This window comes from Halichoeres trimaculatus, unplaced genomic scaffold (assembly GCF_033239565.1).
Source record: "Halichoeres trimaculatus isolate MK-OKI-2021-1 unplaced genomic scaffold, fHalTri1.1 fHalTri1_scaffold_11, whole genome shotgun sequence".
In the NCBI taxonomy this organism is placed as follows: Eukaryota; Metazoa; Chordata; class Actinopteri; order Labriformes; family Labridae; genus Halichoeres; species Halichoeres trimaculatus.
The window spans coordinates 651,643-675,108 of record NW_027437189.1 but is presented as its reverse complement, the minus strand read 5'-3'; the positions used below and the strand labels follow the sequence as shown (position 1 = coordinate 675,108).

Sequence of the window (23,466 nt, the reverse complement as noted above, 5' to 3'; positions counted from 1 at the left end):
AAGAGGAGGAGGTGAAAAAGCTGAGAGAAAGAGGAGGAGACGTTCTGCAGGAGAGAAACAGACAAAGTCGGAGAGTTCATCTGGGGAAACGCTCCCTGATGCAAGAGGAGAGGAAAACTGAAGAGCAATAAAATATTCCCTCTGAAGAGTCTGCAGCCTGAAACTCTGCAGCACGCCGAGAGGAGGAGGAGACAAGGAGAGGAGACGAGGAGAGGAGGAGAGGAGAGGATCATGGAGAGGAGAAGAGAAAATGGGAGTCAGGAGGAGCGTTCAGACCTAAAGACGGGATGAAGCAGAGGAGGCGCAGGGAAAACCACGGAGGAAAGAAATGAAGTGATAGAAAGAAAGGAGGAGTGAAAGAGTAAAGAGCGATGAGGAAAGACGCTGGTACTCCTCCTCACTCACCACAAGTTCAACCAAACTTTACAGAAACATTTTCAAAGCTTGTCAGAAAGACTCAGACACCTCAGACGTGAAAAACGACTCCTCATCAGAAACACTCAGGTCCAACCAACCTGGAGTTCAACGTGTCGTCCATCGTTTGGAGCAGAGGAAAAGACTTTTTTAGTTTGAGTTCAACATAAAAACACAACAAACCTAACCCACTCTGAGCCGGACCAGATCTGAAGACCAGATCAATCCTCATCCAGGTCCTGACGCCTCGTCTGACGTTTCCTCAACGAGAAAATCAGATGAGCTACAAACCCTTCCTCCACACCTCAGATTCAGCGGAAAATTCAATATAATACAAAACTGACCCTCAACGTACCAAAATGTGCTCTCTAGCGCCACCTAGGCTCACTAAAACGTGTCTCAATGGCAGTAGGAATGTTGTAGAGGGACCAAACCAACGACAAACTCTTCGTCTCGTTGAAACACACAAATTACACACTGACACCTCTGACCTGTCTCAAACAGGAAGCTGACAATTTGCCTTTCAAAATAAAATCATCCCACAGTTTTGAGCTGTAAACAACGTGTTTCTCCTCCTCGGCCGTGACTGGGATCAGCTGTAAATTCACTCAGACGACAGAGTAAACTCTGCTTTACTAAACTCATTCAGGAGTTTGTTGTTTCTCTAACGGTTTTTGAACGACGAGTCCTCAAAGTCAGTGAACCCTAAATCAGATCAGCCTTCTTTCAATGAGTGTGTGTTGTTTCTGGAGCTCCTACAGCCAGCCTCTACAGGACACTTCAGGAACTGCAGTTTCCAACACTTTCTGCTGCTGCTGGGTCCCACAGAGAGTTAAACCATGAGTGACGTGGAGCGGCCTGCTCTCTGCAGCTGTGCAGTCTGTGTCCTGTGTGAGATATTTATATCGTTTCTCACATTTTCAGACAAAAGCAGCGGAGGAAGCTGGTGACGTGAGGAGAGCAGGGGAAGAGAGGGATGCTGAGGGGGTAAGGGACTGAAAGATGTGGAGATGTGAGGGAATACATGAGTGAAAGACTTCACAAAGAGAGGGATGGTGATGAACGTCAGCTAAAGACAGAGAAGGGAAAGAAAGAGGACGTGAAAAGGAAGGAAAGGAAAGGAGGAGAGGAGGGGATGATGGAGAGCCTGAGGCCAGCCTCTCCCATGAAGGAGAAAATCTGACTGCAGTGAGTTTGATGAAGTTTTATGAAGTTTTATGAAGTTTTATGGAGGCAGCAGAGGCTGAAGACGCTTCAGTGTTTCTGAAATCAGGAAGGTAAAAATCTGCAGAGTCAGGAAACGAAGGAACGAGCTCACGCTTTAAAGACAAATCATTTATGACTCGTTGAGCCTGAATCAACCTTTAACTTAACGACTCATTAAATCCTTCTGCAGAGGATGAATCCTGATTTCTCTCACCCTAAAGAAGTCAAAGACCTCAAACTTTTGGAGCAAACTGGAGTCAGAGCAGGAGGATGTTGGTGAAGAGTGTTTTCTGTGTGTGTGTGAGAAAAACACGAGGGGAGCCTCGGGCAAAGCAGACGCTGGACGCTCAGAGCTGGAGAACAGCCTCCAGGCTACGAGTGGTAACGGAGGAGCCAACCTGACAGAAACAAACTGCAGAAACAACCTGACAGAAACAAACTGCAGGAACAACCTGACAGGAACACGACGAGTGGAGGGAAGAGGCCGCTCCACGCAGCTGGAGTCAGACCAGGACTCTGCCCAGACCACACCAGCCTCCTGTCCTCACAGTTAGACCCAGCAGGGGCGTGCACAGACTTTCTGAGGGACAGGGGCAAAAGACAACCAAGGGCCCCATACAGCTCATTCTCTGCACTGTAGAGGGCGCTCTTCTGCATGATTCCCAGAGCTTTTCAGCATAGTCCCAAAGAGGGGACTCCAGGGCAGGGCTCTGATCCTTTGCTTTGTTAAGAGACATTTTGCTTTAGCTCACCTGGATTAGGGTCATTCCAGCACCAAAAAATAAACTCTATCTTAATAAAAAAAAAAAAAAAAAAAAAAAAATTAAGTGTATAACATACTTTAAATAATTACAATCTAGTGAATTATTATTGTAATGTAAAGATGTTTTGGAATTAATGAAATTGTACGTGTGATGCCTTTCCTATTCTTTTTTTTAATGTTTTGATGTTTTTCTTTTAGAAAAATACAGAAAAATAAATACAATTAAATAAAAGAAAAATAAATGTGAAATATTGAAATTTTGAAAAATGCAAAAAAATAACAAAAGATCAAATTTGCATCAATTTACAAAAGTTGCAAAAATTCACTTTTTCACAATTGCAAAAATTGCACACATTTCACAAAACGTTGAAATTGCAAAACATTTGCAAAATTTAAAAATTTCAAAAATTTGCAAAACCTTGAAACAATTTTTAATTTGCTAACATTTGCAAACAATTAAAAATATATATTTACGTATAACTTTGCCAAATAGTTGAAAGAAAACCAGAGTTTTATAACATTTAATGTTAACCCGCTCATCTTATTATTTGTTGTTTATTAAATGTTTTTCTGTCACAGACTCAGAGACAGCTGCAGGTGTTGACTGAACACAGTCTGGTCTCTGCTCTGCTTTGAGTTTTCTCCACATTTACTGTAACAATAGTTTTCTTTCTCCTGAGGTCACACTGATGCTACGCCGCTAAGCTAACCAGAGTATGGTGCTCAGTTTAACGTCAGCACTCACAGGAAAGTTAAACATGATAAAGATGAAGAACTTCCTTTAGATGTTTCTGTCAGAGAGGAGGACGAACTATGACTGGAGACTAAAAACAAAGAGCTTTCTACTTCCTGTCAAAGTGAAGGTTTACTCTGCACGTGTGACCAGCAGACTGTGTTTAAGGTTTATTAGTTTTAGCAGCAGCAGTGTCTCTGAAACCCACCCACACAGAGGGTTTGAGCAGGTCCTGCAGGCTGCAGGTCGTACGCTGAGGGTCTTAAATCAGGTGGTAAGGTGTGTCACAGACTGATGGCTCCGCCTCCTCTTCTCTCCTCAGGTACACCAAGATGAAAACAGCCACCAACATCTACATCTTCAACCTGGCTCTGGCTGACTCTCTGTTCCTGGCTACTCTACCTTTCCAGGTATGACCTGACCATCCTCACACAGAGTCTACACAGAGTCCACACAACCTCTACACAACCTATACACAACCTCTACACAACCTCTACACAACCTCTACACAACCTCTACACAACCTCTACACAACCTCTACACAACCTCTACACTCAGGTCCTCCTGTCAGTGCAGCGGGTAACTGCTGATTTCAAGAGGAGCCTCCTTTTTTCAAGATGGCTGCCTTTTTCTATCAAATGCCCTTTATTTCAAAAATGATGCATGAAATTTGGAGGAAAAACTCTTGAGGGGCACTCTCTAAAAAAAAAAGAAACAAAAGATGCTTGCTCACAAAATTTGAAGGTGGCAATTTCTTTTTTCAAGATGGCCGCCATTTCTACTGAATGCTAATTATTTTAATCGCTAAATAGCACATCTTGCAAAGTTACTGACATCTTTAATTTTTCAGAGACCATTGCCTTTTTCCAGATGAGTGATGAATTTCCAGATGCATTAATGAATATCCAACAATTTGGCAGCCATCTTAAAAAATAAATAAATAAATAAATAAATAACAAAAAATAAAAAATAAAACCATTGCCATCTTTAAATTTTCAGTGCAACCACCTTTTTCCAAAATGGTTTCCTTTCGAGAGTGTCTGTTGAAGTTCATACATTCATCGTCTTTTGAGTGATTATTCAGTCACCTGCAGCACCATGTGACAAAATAATTGATCCATAAAGACTGATCCATAATGATTGGTGGTTAATGAACATATATATCCCTGAGGTATGAGACTTCAGAGGGTCAGTTTGATGTAGAGACATGTTTCAGTCGTTCCTGTGGTGATTAGATCCCTCTGTGGTTTGATCCTGATCAGTAAACACATTTCATGTCCTCCATGAATGATTTTGGCTGAGCTCAGTGAAGGACAGGAGGACCAGAGTGTTTTTCTCTGATCACCCAGAGTGTGTCTGTCTCGAAGGCGTCCAGGTGTTTTCTCTGATCACTCAGAGCTTGTTTGTCAGGTGTTCTGGTTTCATGCTTCCCCGCTCTAATCTGTCACCACCTTGTTGCATAATTTCCCGTCCAGAGCGTGTTCCTGAGCAGATCTGTGTCTGTCTCTCTCCTGCTGCTTCTTCCTCTCTGGTTTTCAGGGCACCGACGTGTTCCTGGGCTTCTGGCCGTTTGGGAACGCTCTGTGCAAGGCGGTGGTGTCCATCGACTACTACAACATGTTCACCAGCACCTTCACCCTGACCGTGATGAGTATGGACCGATACGTGGCCGTCTGTCACCCCGTCAAGGCGCTGGACATGAGGACGCCTCACAAGGCCAAGGTACGGCCGCTCAGCCGCTCCACCTGAGGGCAACGCCTCCGTCAGTCGTCCTAAAACCATCAGGGTTAGACGTTCAGCTCCAGATCAGACCTGGTCCAGACCTTCAGCTGAATCCTGACTCTGTTTTTAAGCAGAGGGATGTTAAACCATCTGAATGCTGCAGCGTTTTAATGAAACGCTGTTTAAACCACAAACAGTTCAGAGCAGGAAACCTGACAGTCCGTGCTGCAGAAACGTTGAACAAAGAAACTATCAGAGTGAGCCGTTTCAGCGCCGTTTCAGCGCCGTTTCAGCGCCGTTTCAGCGCCGTTTCAGCGTTTTCTCCAGCTCTGAGCGTAAACAGCCGTCCTGTGATGACACCTTCAGAAGCGGTTAAGTGACGTTCAAGCAGAGAAAAATACGACAACAGCAGAGCAGATGATGTGGGTTTGACAGTTTTCAGCCCAGTAATCCTCCTCGCTCAGATCCTCCAGAGATTCCTGTTGCGTAACGATATGAAGAAACTTGAAGAGGGAGCTGCACCAGTTTCACACTTCAAAGTCTGCGTTCAGGTCTCGGGGAGTAAAAACCGAGCATGAGGAAAGTTGTGAAGCCTGTGAGACTCCAGAGGAAGCTGCAGCGATCTGATAAAGTGCTCGCAGATATTTTCAGGCAGCGTCTGGGGCTGGTTTCAGCTGGAGACAAATGTTTCACAGAGAAATGTACAGCTTTATAATCAGGTCAGGACAACCAGCAGATAATTCTTAAAGGTTAGGAAGCAAACAGGAAACAGAAAGTAAAGACGGGCATGTGCCTAATGAAGTCCGGAGAGGAGAGACTGTCGCTGTGTCTCCTCCTCTTTAATTTTCTTCTGTAGACGCTTCAGGAGCTGCAGAGGTCAACAGAGCTGCCAGTCACCTCTAACAGTCCAACAACAGGAAAAACTGACACATGGACATTCATTTATCACCTGTACTGCAGACTGCCACTAGGGGGAGCTCTAGAATTTTTTGGCTTCATCCAGGGAACTCTGTTTTAATATACAGTCGGGGGTTTGCAAACTTTACTGTCGTAGGAGCCATTTAGTCAGGGTCTTAACTGGCCACAAAATCTACTTTATCACTAATGAAATTCCCGATCAGGACAAAACAGTGAATACAGTTCTATAAAATCTAGTGAATAATTATCTACAAGGTTTTTGATTTTTTTCTTTTTTTTTAATTGTGCATGTGATATCCTAATATTTTTTTGTATTTTCAAAAAAAAATCTTTTTCTCTTTAATTGAATTTTTCAGGGTTTTTTTTAAATAAAAAATGAATAAAATGCAGGCAATTCAAAAAGTTTTGAAATTTTAAAAATATGCAAAAATGTCAAATGACCAAGATTTAATTAATTTAAAAAAAATGTGCATGTGCTTTTTAAATTTTTTTTATTCTCAAATTTTTTTGCAAATATTTGTTTCTGTAACTGAAAAAAATGCAGACAGTTCAAAAAATTTTAAAGTTTTAAAAATATGCAAACATTTTAAATAACCAAAATTTGATAACTTTTTAAATAAATGTGCACAAGCTATCTTAATATTTTTGTTCAAAAAAATTACAATTACTTTTTTTTCTTGAAATTTTCAGATTTTTTTTTAATTGAATTGAAAAATATAGACATTTCAAAAGATTATGAAATTTTAAACCTATGCAAAAATTTTAAATTATCAAGATTTAAATATTTTTCAAAAATGTCAATAACATTTTAGATATCGGAAATTTCCCCCAAAAAAATCAACATATTATTTGAAAGATTCCAAATTTGTTAAAATAAAAAAAAAAAAAAAAAACATGTGAAAATTGTGCAAAAAATTGCAACCATTTTCGAAATCTCAAAAATGTGTAAAATTTAGGGGGAAAAAAACACAAATAAAAAAGATCAAAACTTAAAAAAATGCAGGCTTTATTGACAGATGGGATGAAGATTTAGTTCAACTAAATGTTAACACAGGATTTTATTTAGTGTCAGTGTCTTTAACCATCAATACCCTCTGGAAGAAAAATAACTATTCTTTATTTCAGGAATATTTTTAAAGCTACAAGGAGACACTGCAGAGGAGTCAAAGGGCCACATGAGGGTCCAGAGCCACAGGTTGAAGACCCTTGGTCTATAATCAGTTTGAGACCACGTTATTAAAAGCAAACAGGAAGTTTAATCATCTTTTTAAGGAGCTGTAAACCGTCCCTCTTGTTCTGCGTTAGCTTGAAGCTAACCCTCCTCCCTCACTCTTTGTTCAGGTGGTGAATATCTGCGTGTGGGTGTTGGCCTCAGCCTTCGGGGTGCCCGCCATGGTCCTTGGAAACGTGGAGGAGGAGCAGGAGCATAACAGTAAGTCACACACACACACACACACACACACACACACACACACACACACACACACACACACACACACACACACACACACACACAGCTGTGTATGTATGGAAACCATTTTTTCCTGAAGCTCCGATCATCAAAGATGTCTGTTACTCACTGTTTTGACCTGACTGTTTAAAGTAAACGAGTGTCCTGACCTGCTGGTCTCTCAGAGTACGAACACAAAGCACAAACTCTCTCACAAACTCAGCAGTGATTCATTAGATAAAGCTCATAACACCTTCTGTACATCATGTTTACAGCAGGGATTGATTCAGACTCAGCGACCTCAGGAGGAGCGTAACCTGTTAAAGGCTCTCTGAGGACTCTCTGTTTGGACTGTCCTGGGTGAGAGGAGAGGTTTCCATGGTAACCTGCTTGTTAGGCTGCAGCTGTTGAACTTCAGTCTGAGAAAGTTGATGAACAGTTGGATTTATGGTGGAAGCATCGGTCTGAATTTCCTTATCGGATTTCCTTATAGGAAAAGGATGCTCCATCAGTGTCGTCAGACTCTGGTTAATGCAGCGAGGAGTTTTTACGCCTCTAATGACTAACATGTGGACACCACGGTGAGCCAAAAAAAGTGGTTAGAAAAACAAAAAAAGAAATAATGCTACAGTCAACCAGAGGAAAAACAGATTTCTCTATAATTTCTGATCAAAGAGGACAATCTTTGGCTTTGGCATCAAACCAAAACACTTCATGTTGCTAAAAGATTAAAACCTGAAAAACTGTTGAAGAGATTTTAAAGGAAAGTTACGCACAAATATTTGAAGGATTTGTGAACATTTTAGAGTGAAAATGAAGTCAGGAAGTTGAAGCAGCTCAAGTCAGAAATGCAGATTCACGGGAGCAGGACATTAAACTGGACCAGACTGGATTTACAAAGTTTGATTTTTGTCACTTTTTAAACAACAGCTCTACATAACTACAGATAAACACATTACTGTGTCGCTTTGCATCATGGGAAAAGTTTTCTTGAACAAAGAAAAGTAGAGTTAAGAAGAAGATCAGGACTCCTTTCATCTGAAAAACAGCAGTGAGCTCTGCCCGGCCTCCTCTGAGCAGACGGAAAAAAGGGACTGAGACGGTTGGATGAATAACTCTGTGACCTGCAGCCCGGGCACACCGCTCACACCGCTCACAGAGCAGGGAGGAGGAGGATGGTGTTATTGTTTCAGCTCAGCTCGTCTCCCTCCTCCAGGAGGAGCTGGTACCTGGAGGACTCGTACTGTACGGGGATTTGATGGAGCGTCGGCTCGGCTCAGTAATTAGATTGTCTATTAGAAAGTCTGACTCCAGCCGACCCGTTTGGTATGCACCGCTGAACTCCATTTCCTCTAATGAGACGTCAATCTCTCAGGGTTTCACCTCCAGCAGCAGGTTTCCCTCCTCCGCTGCAGCTGGAGGAACGATCAGAAAGGAGGTTCATTTTCTCTGCAGCGGGTCAGCGAGCTGATTTATTAAAAGAGCACGCTTCTCTGACACTTATCATTCATGATGATACCCTGGGCTGGTGATCAGCGCTTTGTTTGACTCCTTCAGGAAATGTTGAAGCCTTCCATGTTTCCGTTATTACTCTGTGGGTAAGAATGAAGCTCTGCCATTTTTCTTTCTCTGTGAAACCTGACGTACTGTGAACAAACTGGATATTTTAGGGGGAGAGGAACAGAGGAGCCTGGGATGAGTCATGCAGTCACAGAGGGAGTCTCATTAAAGAGGAGCAAGTTTATTTGTAGAGCCGGATTTGTACGCAGAGCAATTCAAAATGCTTTACACCTAAAAGTAAAATATTAAAAATAAATAAATAAATAAGAAGAATATATATATATATATATATATATATATATATATATATATATATAAATGAATAATAATAATTATAATAATAATGACAATAATAATAGTAAACATGTAAAGATTAAACGGAATAAATGAATAAATAAAAAGGTAATAACAACAATAATAATAATAATAATAATAATAATAATAATAATAATAATAATAATAATAATAATAATAATAATCATTATCATTATGATATATATATATATATATATATATATATATATATATATATATATATATATATATATATATATATATATATATATATATATATATATATATATATATATATATATAATGAATAATAATAATTATAATAATAATAGTAAACGTAAAAATTAAACGGAATAAATGAATAATAATAATAATAATAATAATAATAATAAACTTGTAAAAATTGAACGATAGGGGTCCCTGCACTGAGCCCTGGGGAACCCCACAAGTCAGAGTCTAAGACACAGTTACCAATACCTGAAGACAGGACTTGAACCAGAGACCCCCATCAGGGTTTCTAACCTCCGTAAAAGGATCCCAGTCATCTGTGTCAAAGGCAGCGCTCAGGTCCCGCAGACCTGGGTCTGGGTTCAGGTGGATATCACCCTCCGTGCTCAGGTGGAGCCTACAGGGTGGGCCAGAAAGATTCACCCATTGTTTTTCCTGCTCTACCCAAAAATGCTTGCAGACAAACATAACAAACATTAACACAGTTTATACACTTCATTCTCTGTCACCAAAAAGATTTACATCCAAACATGGCCGCCCTTTGCCTTCATCACAGCCTGGAGACGACCTGGCTCTGTCTCTGCATCAAGTTTCACCATGACTTCATCAGAGCTGTCTTCAAAGCGCTGACACTGCTGTGAGATACTCTTCAGACCTCCCTCTCCAGGATAGACCAGATCGCCCAGATGGTCTTGTCCCAGAAGCCAGGAAAGTGCTGCTGGATCTCCTGCAGCATCATTTCCTCCTGTCAAGCTGTTTTTTCTTAGAAGTGACTGAAATCAGTCATCTATGTTGGATTTTTGGAGCTTTCAGTCTGAGATCCTGTTTGAGGAGTCTCCTCAGTGAAGTTCTTGAGATGTTCACTTCCCTTGCTGTTGCCCTCATGCTCCTGTGAGGATTCCTCTGGATCCTCTTCCTCAGCATCTCAACAACCCTTTTGGTCCAGACTGAACCTTTTCTTCCAGGGATCGGCTCACTGCTGGTATTTCCAGTCTCCTTGTATCGTTTCATGACGTTGTAGACAGTCTTCAAGGCCACAATCTGGTTGCGCTGACCATTCGATGCCAAACTCCACAATCATTGGGAATAAACAAATGAACTCAGGGACATCAGAAGTTCTGCCTTTTAAGAGAAACTGTCCAAAGTTTGAAGTTTCTAGGACAAAAGCTAAGCAGACAAAATAGAGATATAGGATGAATACGATGGGTCTCTTGGTGTATCTTCAGAAACAGTGACAGTGGTTGGTCAGCTGTCTTCCTGTACGTGGTTTTCCTCTTTAGACATAAAGACAAACTGGAGCATGAAGAAACCACGTCTCTGGTATAATCCAGTGAAACCTGAGCTTATCAAACCTCTCACACGCTGATGAACATGAAAAGGTTTTGGTCTGATGGCGGCTGACAGAAACACGCAGCAGCAGCAGTAATCAGCAGGCGCTCCGTCTCCACTCTTCATCCTCTGATAATGAAAATTTTACAACATCAGCCAGGAGGAATCAGACATCAGTCCAAATGTAATTTCACGTCTGCGCTGTCGGCTGTTGAAGAAATCCCTCTCTAATAAACGCTGTGATCGGTGAGGAAAGGTGTGATAGAGAGGCTCAGCGTCTCCCAGCTTCATGTAAAGTGATTGTTTCAGCCTCTGAAGACCAACTGTGGAGTGGATTCAAGCATCAGCTCAGAGTAAACCATGTTTCTGCTCAGAGCTGATGAGGAGCGCGCAGGAAACGACAGGAAAGAGTTTTAGTCTGCTCCTCCCTTATTCCCTTTAACGCCTGTTTATTGTTTTACAGTTTGTCCTTTAGAGAGTCAAACATCATTCCCACAGAGCTCATCTTCTCTTCTTCAGGAGCAGACTGATTTTTTTTTTTTCTTGCCCAAATAGTTGAAGAGTTACGGTAATGAGCTTGCTTCAGTTGTGACCTTGGATTGGAGCTTTGTTACAGGTGGATTCCTGTGCAGTACGAAATTACCCTGGATATCAATTTAAAGTTTGTCTTTTCTTCGTTAAGGAGCAGGTTAACATTTTTCTTAGGCCCAAATTTTTGAGGATTTACGGTAATTTTAAGAGCACCTGTAAAACGGGAGAGCCAGTGATTTGATGAGTTAGCTGCTGTCTCTTTAAGGCTCCACCCACCCCCTCCACTCTGATTGGCCCAGCTCTCTGAAGACCTGTAAGGGGGGCGGGGCTACAGGCAGACCTTGGTGTTTAAGTTCCAAACATCCAACGGATCAGGAACCAGTGAGGAGATCCTGATGAAGATCCTGACAAAGACCCTGATGAAGATCCTGATGAAGATCCTGATGAAGACCCTGATGAAGACCCTGATGAAGATCCTGATGAAGATCTTGATGAAGATTCTGATGAAGATGAAGCTGCCTTTAGAGGAGACCGTTACAGTTTGACCTGGCTCCAGACCGATTCAGGGATTTTTACAACAAATGAATTTGTAGAGGTTAAAAACTCTGCACATGCTCAGTCTGAACTTCCAGGATTAGTACTTTAGCTCCACCATTAGTACGGTGGCCCTGAGTGGCAATGGGAAAAAATATTTCAAAAGCGCAAAATAAATTTCAGAAACGCAAATACATTTCACAAACCACAAATATATTAAAAAAAAAAAAAAAAAAATTGAAGAATGCAAATTAAAATCACAGATCACAAATTAAAGTAACTGAGCACAAAATACATTTTAGGATCAAATTATAAATCTCACCCATCCTCAATTAAATTTCACGGATCACAAAATAAATCTCACCAATCCAATGATAAGTGAAATTTGTTTTGTGATGGGTAAAACTTTTTAATGAACCGTGAGATTTATTTTGTAATCGGTAAAATTCATTATGTGATCAGTGAAATTTAATTTGTAATCGATGAAACTTTATTTGTGATCGGTGAGATCTATTTTATGATCAGTGAGATTTATTTTGTAATCCCTAAAATTTATTTTGTGATCCGTGAAATTACTTTGTAATGGGCAAAACCTTTTTTGTGATCAGTGATTTTTTTTTTTTTTTTTTTTTTTTTTTGTGAACCGTGATTTTTTTTTCAATCTGTGAAATGTATTTGTGTTTTTTGAAATATATTTTTGTTCTGTGAAATGTATTGTGTATTATATAGTGCTTCTCAAATTTATTTTGCGCTATTTAAATATTTTTTCCCATTGCCCTTCTGGGCCACCGTAGATTAGCGTATTAGCTGCCAGACATTCTCAGAGCATCTTAAAGTTTTCTGTGACTGTGTAAACTCCTGATAGATCAGCGTGTATCAACGCTTATCTCACGTCTTCTTCTTTTGTCTTTGCTCATCTCTTAGCCACGGTCATTAACTAGCCTGATAATTATAAACGAGCACCGCCAGACCCCACCTCCCTCGCTGAAAACATCATTCACTCCAACAGAACGGCTGAAATCAACCCGACATCTATAGACGTCACTAGCAGGGAATAAGTTAAACCTGTCGGAGCAGGATACCCCTCTTTAAAGTGATCAGACAGATACCCCTCTTTAAAGTGATCAGACTGCTACCCCCTCTTTAAAGTGATCAGACAGATACCCCTCTTTAAAGTGATCAGACGGATACCCCTCTTTAAAGTGATCAGACAGATACCCCTCTTTAAAGTGATCAGACAGATACCCCTCTTTAAAGTGATCAGACAGATACCCTCTCTTTAAAGTGATCAGACAGATACCCCTCTTTACAGTGATCAGACAGATACCCCTCTTTACAGTGATCAGACAGATACCCCTCTTTAAAGTGATCAGACAGATACCCCTCTTTAAAGTGATCAGACAGATACCCCTCTTTAAAATGAAAAGACAGATACCCCTCTTTGAAGTGATCAGACAGATACCCCTCTTTACAGTGATCAGACAGATACCCCTCTTTAAAATGATCAGACAGATACCCCTCTTTAAAATGATCAGACAGATACCCCTCTTTAAAGTGATCAGACAGATACCCCTCTTTACAGTGATCAGACAGATACCCCTCTTTAAAGTGATCAGACAGATACCCCTCTTTAAAGTGATCAGACAGATACCCCTCTTTAAAGTGATCAGACAGATACCCCTCTTTAAAGTGATCAGACAGATACCCCTCTTTAAAGTGATCAGACCGATACCCCTCTTTAAAGTGATCAGACGGATACCCCTCTTTAAAGTGATCAGACGGATACCCTCTCTTTAAAGTGATCAGACGGATACCCCTCTTTAAAGAGATCAAACAGATACCCCTCTTTAAAGTGATCAGACAGATACCCTCTCTTTAAAGTGATCAGACGGATACCCCTCTTTAAAGAGATCAGACAGATACCCCCTCTTTAAAGAGATCAGACAGATACCCCCTCTTTAAAGTGATCAGACGGATACCCTCTCTTTAAAGTGATCAGACGGATACCCCTCTTTAAAATGATCAGACACATACCCCTCTTTAAAGAGATCAGACACATACCCCTCTTTAAAGTGATCAGACAGATACCCCTCTTTAAAGTGATCAGACAGATATTAAAGGTCAGGGTCAGAGCTGAGTTTATAAACTGTGTTAAAGTCTGATCTCCGTACCTGACAGCACCTGATGGAGGAGCAGAGCACCTCCTCCGTCTGAAATAGACTCCTTTCATTTCTCTCCCTGTATCTTCCTATCAGCTCCTGCTGAGTGGATCCAGCTGGGTCCTTTGTCTCTGTTTGCTGTGTGTGAGTGTGTGTGTGAGTGTGTGTGTGTGTGTGAGTGTGTGACATCATTTCTCTGCAGCACGCTCATATTTCAGTGAAACACACACACGCTCACATATTTACGGTGGTGTATAAATGGAGGAGTCGCTCAGAGGGTCGGATTTCTCTCCACAGATGAAGTTTGTGTTTCCGAGCAGAGCCTTATAGGGCTGTGACGATCAGTGTGTGTGTGTGTGTGTGTGTGTGTGTGTGTGTGTGTGTGTGTGTGAGATGTGATCATGCTGGCAGCGCGGGGACGTCGTGACTGATTCTCTGTTTGAGTTTAACGCTCACAGATGGCAGCTCCTCTCCTAAAAAGGCCAACAACACAATTCTTCAGTTTCTACAGTAACCGACGCTCGCGACCTCCAAACGACCTTGGATGAGATTTGTTCAGAAACACGGCAGCAAACGATGAAACTGTGCCTTCAGATGACTCAGCAGGTTTATTTATACAGCTCTGTTTACACAACAGATCATTCAGAGAGCTGTAGAGAGCTGAAACACAACATTCAGCAGACTCATTAAACACTGTAACATCTATCAAACACAGGAAGTTTCACTTTCCTTTTCTCTTGGCTTCATTTACCAGAATGAGGAAGACAAGAGTCACGTTAGATTCCTCTCTTTTTGCTTATATTTAAATGTGCCTCAGGGAGTTTGTTTGGAGGTATTTCCATTTGAAATGAGTTTTTCCTCTTGCTTTAAATCTCCAGAGATCTGCTTAATTTTAGATTTAACCTTCTTATTTCAAGATGTCCTGTCTGCCTGCCTGGAGAGAGAGTTTCAATCGTTTTTTCTCATCAAATCAAGTGTTTTTCATACAGGGTTTTCTGTCACAAGGTTATATACTGAAGATTAGATGTGTTAAATTTAAAAAAAAGAGATTTTATTATTTAAAATATTAACATTTATTACCACATAAACACACAAAACTATCAAAACTTGGTGTGTACCGGTTACCAGGTACCGGGCATCGGTAATGTATTGTTTAAAATGTGAAAAGGACCCATCTGTAATAAAGATATGACTCTACACCACGACAGTTTCTTGGGGTCCCCCAGGGCCCTGTGCTGGGACCATTAGACTTTATTTCCTTATTTAAAGACAAAAGATTTCTGGAGTTTGTTACAGGAACACTGAATCAGAGCTGTAACCATATCTTTTTCTCCTGGTTCGACTCTAACGATTTCTGAGATGCAGGTTTGAGTTTATCCCTTGTGTTGTGTCAGAAAGCTGCCGACGTCTTTGGTGTTCGTGTGTCAAATTTTATTGTTTTTCACCTCATAGCTAACTTATTATGTATTCATATCCATGTAAACAATGTTTAAAATGTTACATTTTTTGGCTCTATACTCTTTATCTTACCATGTACTACTCGTTTTTAATTAAAAAAAAAAACTGTTGTAAACCACTTTTTTGTTTCCTATAGTGAAGATCATTAGTTGTGTTTCTTGTTTTTAACCCAACATTAATAACAACAGTAACATCTGTGGTGTTGCAGGTTAAAACTGACCCGTATGGATTTATGTTAAAGAGAAGGCAAAAAAATAACTTTATTTTTCATTAAACCAACTCTTTTTACTCTGAATAGCAAGTGCAAATAAAAAATTAAGTCAGTATTCTCTGCCGGGTCATTTTGACTCGTAACACCACAGATGTCCCTTTTTTTTCATTTTTGAGGCCTTCAAAATTTACTGAAGTGTAGAAAATTTCTTTTGTTGTGTTAAAAAGTTGTGTTTGTGGATTAGATGAAGCCTTGTTGCGTCACAAACAAGTAAATGATCCTTTTTTCAAACCTAAACTTGAAAACGGGTCAAATTTGACCCAAACATAATATAAGGGTTTATTTGGATTCTTCAATAGTTCTGATTTTTGTGGTTTTTAGTTTGGTTTTTAACACCAGACTGAGCAATAAGGTGGATGATGATGATGATGATGATGATGATGATGATGATGATGATGATGATGATGATGATGACGACGATGTTGATGGTGTTCACAGACTGTTTACAGACCCCAAAAATGAACATCACATGTGAGTCAGAGTTTAAGATTTACTCGGGGAATTTGACATCTCATCTTCGTCCCAATCCAACCAATAAACAAAGATTAAAATGAAGGATTTAAAATTGGAAAAAAAAAAAAGTGAATTTTTTTTTAAAAATCCCGATTTAAAATCGTTAAACAATAAATCTGGATAGTCCTACCACCCCCACACTCAGTCTTTTTTAATGTAAAGATGAGTAAACCGGGGATTGAGCTACCTGTGTGCACGTTGGGTTTTGGACCCAGCAGGTGAAGGACTGGAGGAACCTTTTAGAGGAACCTTTTAGAGGAGCCTTTTAGATGAACCTTTTGGAGGAACCTTTTGGAGGAACCTTTTAGAGGAGCCTTTTAGAGGAACCTTTTGGAGGAACCTTTTGGAGGAACCTTTAAGAGGAACCAATCAGAGGAACCACCAGAGGATCCTGAGGTGACCTTGTTTCCTCTGTGATCCCCAGATGTAGACGTCGTTTATCCTCCTCAGGCCTGGTACCAGCACCCAGCTCGCCTCCTCCTTCAGCACGCTGCAGACTCTCAGACGTGCTGAAGGAGGAGAAATCTTGTCATTCCTGTCGTCTCTGCCCTCCCCGGCGGCTGGACGTCAGGATCGATCTCCCCTCAGGTTATTGAAAGGCTTCATGGTGTGTGTGGATTGATTTCCTGCTCTGAGCCTGATCGGAGCACGCCACCTCCTCGTGCTGGTCCTTTTAATGCTCCTTAAGAGCCAATCAGTGTTCCCCGCTGCAGCATCTTCCTGTTTTTATGTCCAGAAATCAGTTTAACACAGTTTGTTTAATAATCACTGCACATAATGAAGTCAGAGCTCTTAACGCTGAGGTTAAAGCAGGAAGACTCCCTCTGGTACAGTCTCCCCAGAGGACCATGAGTTAGTTTCTGATTATCCGCCGTTTGGGGCTTTAATGGAGTGGTGCGGTGCAGCCAGCAGGAGGATGGAGGTTAGTGGGGAGGTATCGATCCAGTCCCAGCCTGCAGCCAGGGCCTAATCCTATAATCATTTTTATTAGTCTACTCTGCAGCACAGCAACATGTGCAGCCCCACTCCTCTCCACTCCACTGTTTCCTCTTCTTCTTCTTCCACGCGTCTCCTCCTCTTCTTCGTCTGTGTCTCAGCTGTACTTACAGCTCCAGGTCCACTCAGGGTTTGTCTTTATGAAACGTTTCCCTCTTCAAACACAGACGGCCTCTCACAGCATCAGTCGCTCTGAGTCTGTCTGATAGTCTTTGCTCTCACGCTGAGGGTTTATAACGAAGCTCCCACTGTAACAAAGATTAAAAAATGTCATTCAGGGCCTCAGCGTGTGGGAAAAGATGAGAAACATCCACGTGTGAGTGCAGGGTTAAGATCCAGATTAAAGCCAGTCCAGAGCCACAAAATGAAATAACTCAGTGTGTAAGAGTCTGTGAAATGAGGTCAGTAATTATCTCAATGAGATGTTATTCTTTTTTTTTTCTAAGTGTTTATTTATTGTGCATGTGATGGCTATTATTTTTTAAATTAAATTAATTTGCAAATATTTTATATTTTTTAATTAGGGAAATTTGTAAAAAAAAAAATCGAAATAATTTTAAATCAAAATAATTTTTAAATTCTAAAGGATTTTGAAGTTTATAAAATGTGCAAAAATTTCAAAAAATTAAATTGAATAAAATGCAACTATATCAATATTTTTTTTAGGTTTAAAAAATTTGCAAAAACATGCTCTAAAGTGCCCCCAGTGACCTAAAAAGCTTCCCCTCCTGCGTCCTTGTGGTTTCTTACTGATATTTAATTGCTTACATATTCTTTTTAAACCTTTTTTTTTTTTTTTTTTTTTTTTAATGTTTACTGTGTCCCTATTTACCTTATTTTGACCTATTGTATCGTGTAAAGAGCACTGGTAATTCAGAAATACAAAATTCCTCTTTCTTTCCTCTTTGTTCCCTCTTTGTTCCCTCTTTGTTTCCTTCCTGTTTCCTCAGTGTTTCCTCAGTGTTTCCTTCCTGTTTCATCAGTGTTTCCTTTGTGTTTCCTCAGTGTTTCCTCAGTGTTTCCTTTGTGTTTCCTCAGTGTTTCCTCAGTGTTTCCTCAGTGTTTCCTCAGTGTTTCCTCAGTGTTTCCTCAGTGTTTCCTCAGTGTTTCCTCAGTGTTTCCTCAGTGTTTCCTCTGTGTTTCCTTCCTGTTTCATCAGTGTTTCCTTTGTGTTTCCTTTGTGTTTCCTCAGTGTTTCCTCAGTGTTTCCTCAGTGTTTCCTCAGTGTTTCCTCAGTGTTTCCTCAGTGTTTCCTCAGTGTTTCCTCTGTGTTTCCTTCCTGTTTCATCAGTGTTTCCTTTGTGTTTCCTTTGTGTTTCCTCAGTGTTTCCTCAGTGTTTCCTCAGTGTTTCCTCAGTGTTTCCTTCCTGTTTCTTTTGTGTTTCCTCCCTGTGTCCTCAGTGTTTCCTTTGTGTTTCCTCAGTGTTTTGTCTGTTTCCTCTGTGTTTCCTCTGCTTACTCTGTTGGTGCGCTGCAGCTGATGCTCAGTGGTGTAAAAGTTGCTCTTCTCTCAGCAAACGCAGAGGGGACAAAGTGGATTCATAACCTGACGGCTGCAGGGAAAGTCATGGCACGCTGCTCTCACTAATTGGGGTCAAAAGCCTTGCCCAAGGACACAGTGGCAGGAAGGGGGCTGTAATCATCTGGTGTCCTGCTTTCCTCTAATGGATGGTCTGACTAACCCGGGGGAAAGACTTGGAGGAAGTGTGTGTTGGAGTGTGTATCATGGCAGTGAGTCTGTGCTGTCACACCTCCACCCACTGCGTGCTCTCTGTGTGCTCCCTGCGTGCTCTCTGTGCTCTGTGTGTGCTCTCTGTGCTCTCTGTGTGCCGTCAGAGCAGACCAGCGTTCATCAGACCCTTCAGTTGATGTTTTTCGTGCAGCAGCTGACGCCTGTGCAGCGTTGGACACGTTATTGAGCAGTGCACTGAGCACGAATCAGAGTCTGGCTGGACCTCCGTCACGTCTCAAAGGGCTGGTCGTCCAATCAGAGAGCTTTTCAGTGGTAGCTGGTTTTTGAGTCGTGTTCCTGGTTGAAACCTGCACACAGACTGTGAGGATCAGCTTCACGCTGGTTAAACGGCGAGCTCATAGAGGAGCGCTGGCCTTGGTATGACGGCGTCAGGAGATCGGACACCGGGCGTGTTTCGTGGCGTGTTTTGTGGCGTGTTCCTGAGCGTGTTCCCTGGCGTGTTTCCTGGGCGTGTTCCCTGGGGAGCTGCCTGTTGTTATTTTTAAACCCTAATGAAGGAGTAATCACAGAGGAGAATAGAAATGCTAATGAGAGGTCATTACGCTGACAGAGGATGATTAAAGCTGCCAGGCTCCATCATCCCGATGGCTCGCTGCGTCTCCTCGGAGCTGGCCGTCTTAAAGGAGCAGTACGTGGAGTTTAATAAGGTGAAAGGTCACGTTTATTTACCCTGATCAAACTGAGCTGGTGCTGAGGATCCACAAACAGTTTCAAAGATGATCTCTCTTCTTTCTTCCTCCTCTCGTCTTTTCACCATCGTCGCTCTGCTCCTGGAGTGATATTAGCTCTTTAAATCAGACTGTAGTTTCAGCTGCTGCTGCCATCTTTACAACGACCCCTCCCTCGGGTCAGATACACGTTTACAAACTGATTATTTACTGTTTCATCTCCTGCTCTGTGGAAACACTTTGCTCTTTTCTCCCCTCGTGTGACAAAGAGAGATTCATTAAACAGAAACACAGAGAAGGTAAAAAATCATCTTCTCCTTGAGGTGAAGACGCTGTGGTTTGATATCAAAGCAAAGTCTCTCGACAGAAAACGCAAACATCAGGACGTTCTGTCAGAGTTTCAGCAGCACCTTTGGTTTTTGTTCCTGGGTCCAGATCTGGGCCACGAGAAACCGAATCAGAACAACTGGTGGTTTTAGCCTTAAGCTCGTATTTTAATCTTTAGCTCGTGTTTTAGCCTTTAGCCTGTGTTTTAGCCTTTAGCTTGTGTTCAAGCCTTAGCTCCTATTTTAGCATTTAGCTTGTGTTTTAGTCTTTAGCTCGTGTTTAAGCCCTTAGCCTGTGTTTTAGTCTTAGCCCCTGTCTCAGCCTTTTGTCCTCACAGCAGGTGGAGGAGCAGGTGGAGGAGCAGGTGGAGGAGCAGGTGGAGGAGCAGGTGGAGGAGCAGAGCTGGATGCTCACAGCCTGCTCCACCCTGATGAAACCAGTCTGTGTTTGGTTCTTAATGCACCATGGTCTAGCTGTGTGTGTGTGTGTGTGTGTGTGTGTGTGTGTGTGTGTGTGTGTGTGTGTGTGTGTGTGTTAGGATGTGATGTAACCTGGCTGTAATGTGAAGCAGAGTGCGCTGACGGTGACGGTGTCAGAGGGGTGGAGTGGATAAAGCTGCGTCCCTCGGCTGGTTGGAGCTGTTTTAAACTCATGGTCAGGGAAAAACCAGATTCAGATTCAACCCGCGCTCACGGTCCAGGGTCACATGACAGGTTTCACCTGAGGCAGGAAGGTGACGCAGTGGGACGATCTGTCCTCAGGGTGACAGAGGGTCACAGGACACGGGACTTTGACCTTGTCTACATCACACGGTGGGACTGTGTGAACATACATGATGCACAAGTGCTGCACCTCCTCAGGCTGCTGTCACCTCCTCAGGCCACTGTCACCTCCCCCGCTGCTTTAGGATCTATCACAGAGGGAAAACAGAGCGTTTAACACGGGGTCTGCAACTTTTACTCTGATAGGAGCCGTTTCTCCTCAGCTCAGCTCAAAGTCATTCAGGAGAAACAAAATCTACTTTATCTTCAGCATGACTCACATTGGACAAAACACTCTATAACATTCTATAAAATGTAGTGAATAATTATCTTAACAAAGTTTTTTTATTTATTTATTTATTCATTTTTTTCTATTTATTAAATTGTACATGTTCTAATTTTTTTATCTATTTATTTATTTATTTATTTATTTATTTAATGAGTTAAGAAAAAATTCCTAAAATTTCAAAATTTAGATAATTTGCAAAATTAAAAAAAATTGAATCTCAAAAATGTGATAACATTTTCAAATAAAAAACAAAAAAACAATTACATTCTAAAATAATAATAATAATTTCAAAGGATTAAAATGTAATAAATTTCCAAAAATGTCTATAATTTTTGAAATGTCCAAAATGTGCCAAATTGAAAAAAAAAAAATTAAAATGTAAGAATTGGGCAAAAATTTCAATCAATTTCCAAAATTAAAAAAAGGAAAATTAAAAATTATATTTTATAAATTTAAAACAATTTAATTTCATGAATCAAAACAAAACAAATAAAAAATAAAAACTTTTTATTGTTTTTAAATAATACTGGAATTGTGAAACATTTATTGATAATATTGATCCACAGGTTTCAGACCCTTGTTTAAATGAATGACTCGGGGCTGAGGTGCTGATAAAGGTTGGTTAACCACAGAAACAGGACGTTAGTTTGATATCGAGCTTTAAGGCAGCTCGGGGTTTGGGACCAGCTCAGGCTGCACAGCATTTTCTTTACTCATTAACTCCCTGATGGAGATAAATAAAAAGATGTTACACATTTTCTGAGCTGTATAGGGTGGTTAATGACGTGTTAGCATTGAATGGTCCACCACAGTACCGTCCCTCTAATGCTGAACACACACAGAGCACAGGCTCGTCTATCATCTATGGGGGGCTCTTTAAGGGGTCCTGACACTGACTCTGCCCTCAGGCTCTGTGTTAGCCCGGAGCAGCCCTGGATGGGTCCACTAAGACATGAGGAGCTGTTAATGACTGTTTTTATCTGACTGAGTTATCTGCTCTGCAGCACGAACAGAAACTGACTCAAAGTGAACCTCAGCGTCTCGTCCTCTGCAGAGGAACAGGCAGCGAGCACCAACCTGTGCTCAGGTTCATCCTCCTCTTCCTCCTGACACGACCACAGGAAACTCTGTGACAAGTGCTGTACGGCCCGAGGGTACACACACACACACACACGCACACACACACACACACACACACACACACACACACACACACACACACACACACACACACACACACACACACACACACACACACACACACACACACACACACACACACACACACACAGCATCTCATGAAACACAGTGAGACAGCAGACGTGCCCAGGGACACACAAATGTTTAAAGGACACATGGAGTTTAACTACACACACGTGTCTGAAGAAGGAGCAGAAACTCTGCTTGTGTGTGTGTGTGTGTGTGTGTGTGTGTGTGTGTGTGTGTGTGTGTGTGTGTGTGTGTGTGTGTTTGTGTGTGTGTGTGTGTGTGTGTGTGTGTGTGTGTGTGTGTGTGTGTGTGTGTGTGTGTGTGTGTGTGTGTTTGTGTGTGTGTGTGTGTGTGTGTGTGTGTGTGTGTGTGTGTGTGTGTGTGTGTGTTTGTGTGTGTGTGTTTGTGTGTGTGTGTGTGTGTGTGTGTGTGTGTGTGTGTGTGTGTGTGTGTGTGTGTGTGTGGGAGAATAAATAAATATATTTACACACTCATCTTATTACCTCAACCTGTGATTCTCTGCTCAGTTATACGATAAGGCCAGAGATGGAAATAAATATAATATTACAGAAAAAAATAAATTAAAATAGAAATGATTTAAATAAATTTATAACCAATTTATGAGGGATTCAATTTGATTACAATAACAATGTGAGAATTGGAATGAATGAAAAAAAAAAAAAATCATTGGGATTAAGGGTTAGGATTAAGGTTTAGGATTAAGGGTTAAGATTGAGGGTTAGGATTAGGGTTAGGATTAAGGGTTAGGATTAAGGGTTAGGATTAAGGGTCAGGATTAGGGTTAGGATTGAGGGTTAGGATTGAGAGTCAGGATTAGGGTTAGGATTAAGGGTTAGGATTAAGGGTTAGGATTGAGGGTTAGGATTGAGGGTCAGGATTAGGGTTAGGATTAAGGGTTAGGATTAAGGGTTAGGATTGAGGGTCAGGATTAGGGTTAGGATTAAGGGTTAGGATTAAGGGTTAGGATTGAGGGTTAGGATTAAGGGTCAGGATTAAGGGTTAGGATTAAGGGTCAGGATTAAGGGTCAGGAATAGGGTTAGGATTAAGGGTCAGGATTAAGGGTCAGGATTAAGGGTCAGGATTAAGGGTCAGGATTAAGGGTTAGGATTAAGGGTTGGGATTAACGGTCAGGATAAAGAGTTAGGATTATGGGTCAGGATTAAGGGTCAGGATTAAGGGTCAGGATTAGGGTAGGGATTAGGATTAAGGGTCAGGATTGAGGGTTAGGATTAGGGTTAGGATTAAGGTTAGGATTAGGGGTTAGGATTAAGGGTCATGATTAAGGTTAGGATAAGGGTAAGGATTAAGGATCAGGATTAGGGTTAGGATTAGGGTCAGGATTAGGGTAAGGATTAGGA

General features: G+C 41.3%; 1 protein-coding gene across 2 annotated transcripts in view; it reads left to right on the top strand.

Moving 5' to 3' along the window:
- The window catches only part of oprl1 (opiate receptor-like 1), a 106,267-nt gene that overhangs the window by 73,177 nt on the left and 9,624 nt on the right, over window positions 1-23,466 (top strand). For both annotated transcript variants that reach the window (XM_074682377.1, XM_074682376.1), the window contains 3 exons: window positions 3,439-3,526; window positions 4,656-4,838; window positions 7,098-7,188. In XM_074682377.1, coding sequence (XP_074538478.1) covers window positions 3,439-3,526; window positions 4,656-4,838; window positions 7,098-7,188 — 362 coding nt within the window. The remainder of the gene's footprint in view (window positions 1-3,438; window positions 3,527-4,655; window positions 4,839-7,097; window positions 7,189-23,466) is intronic.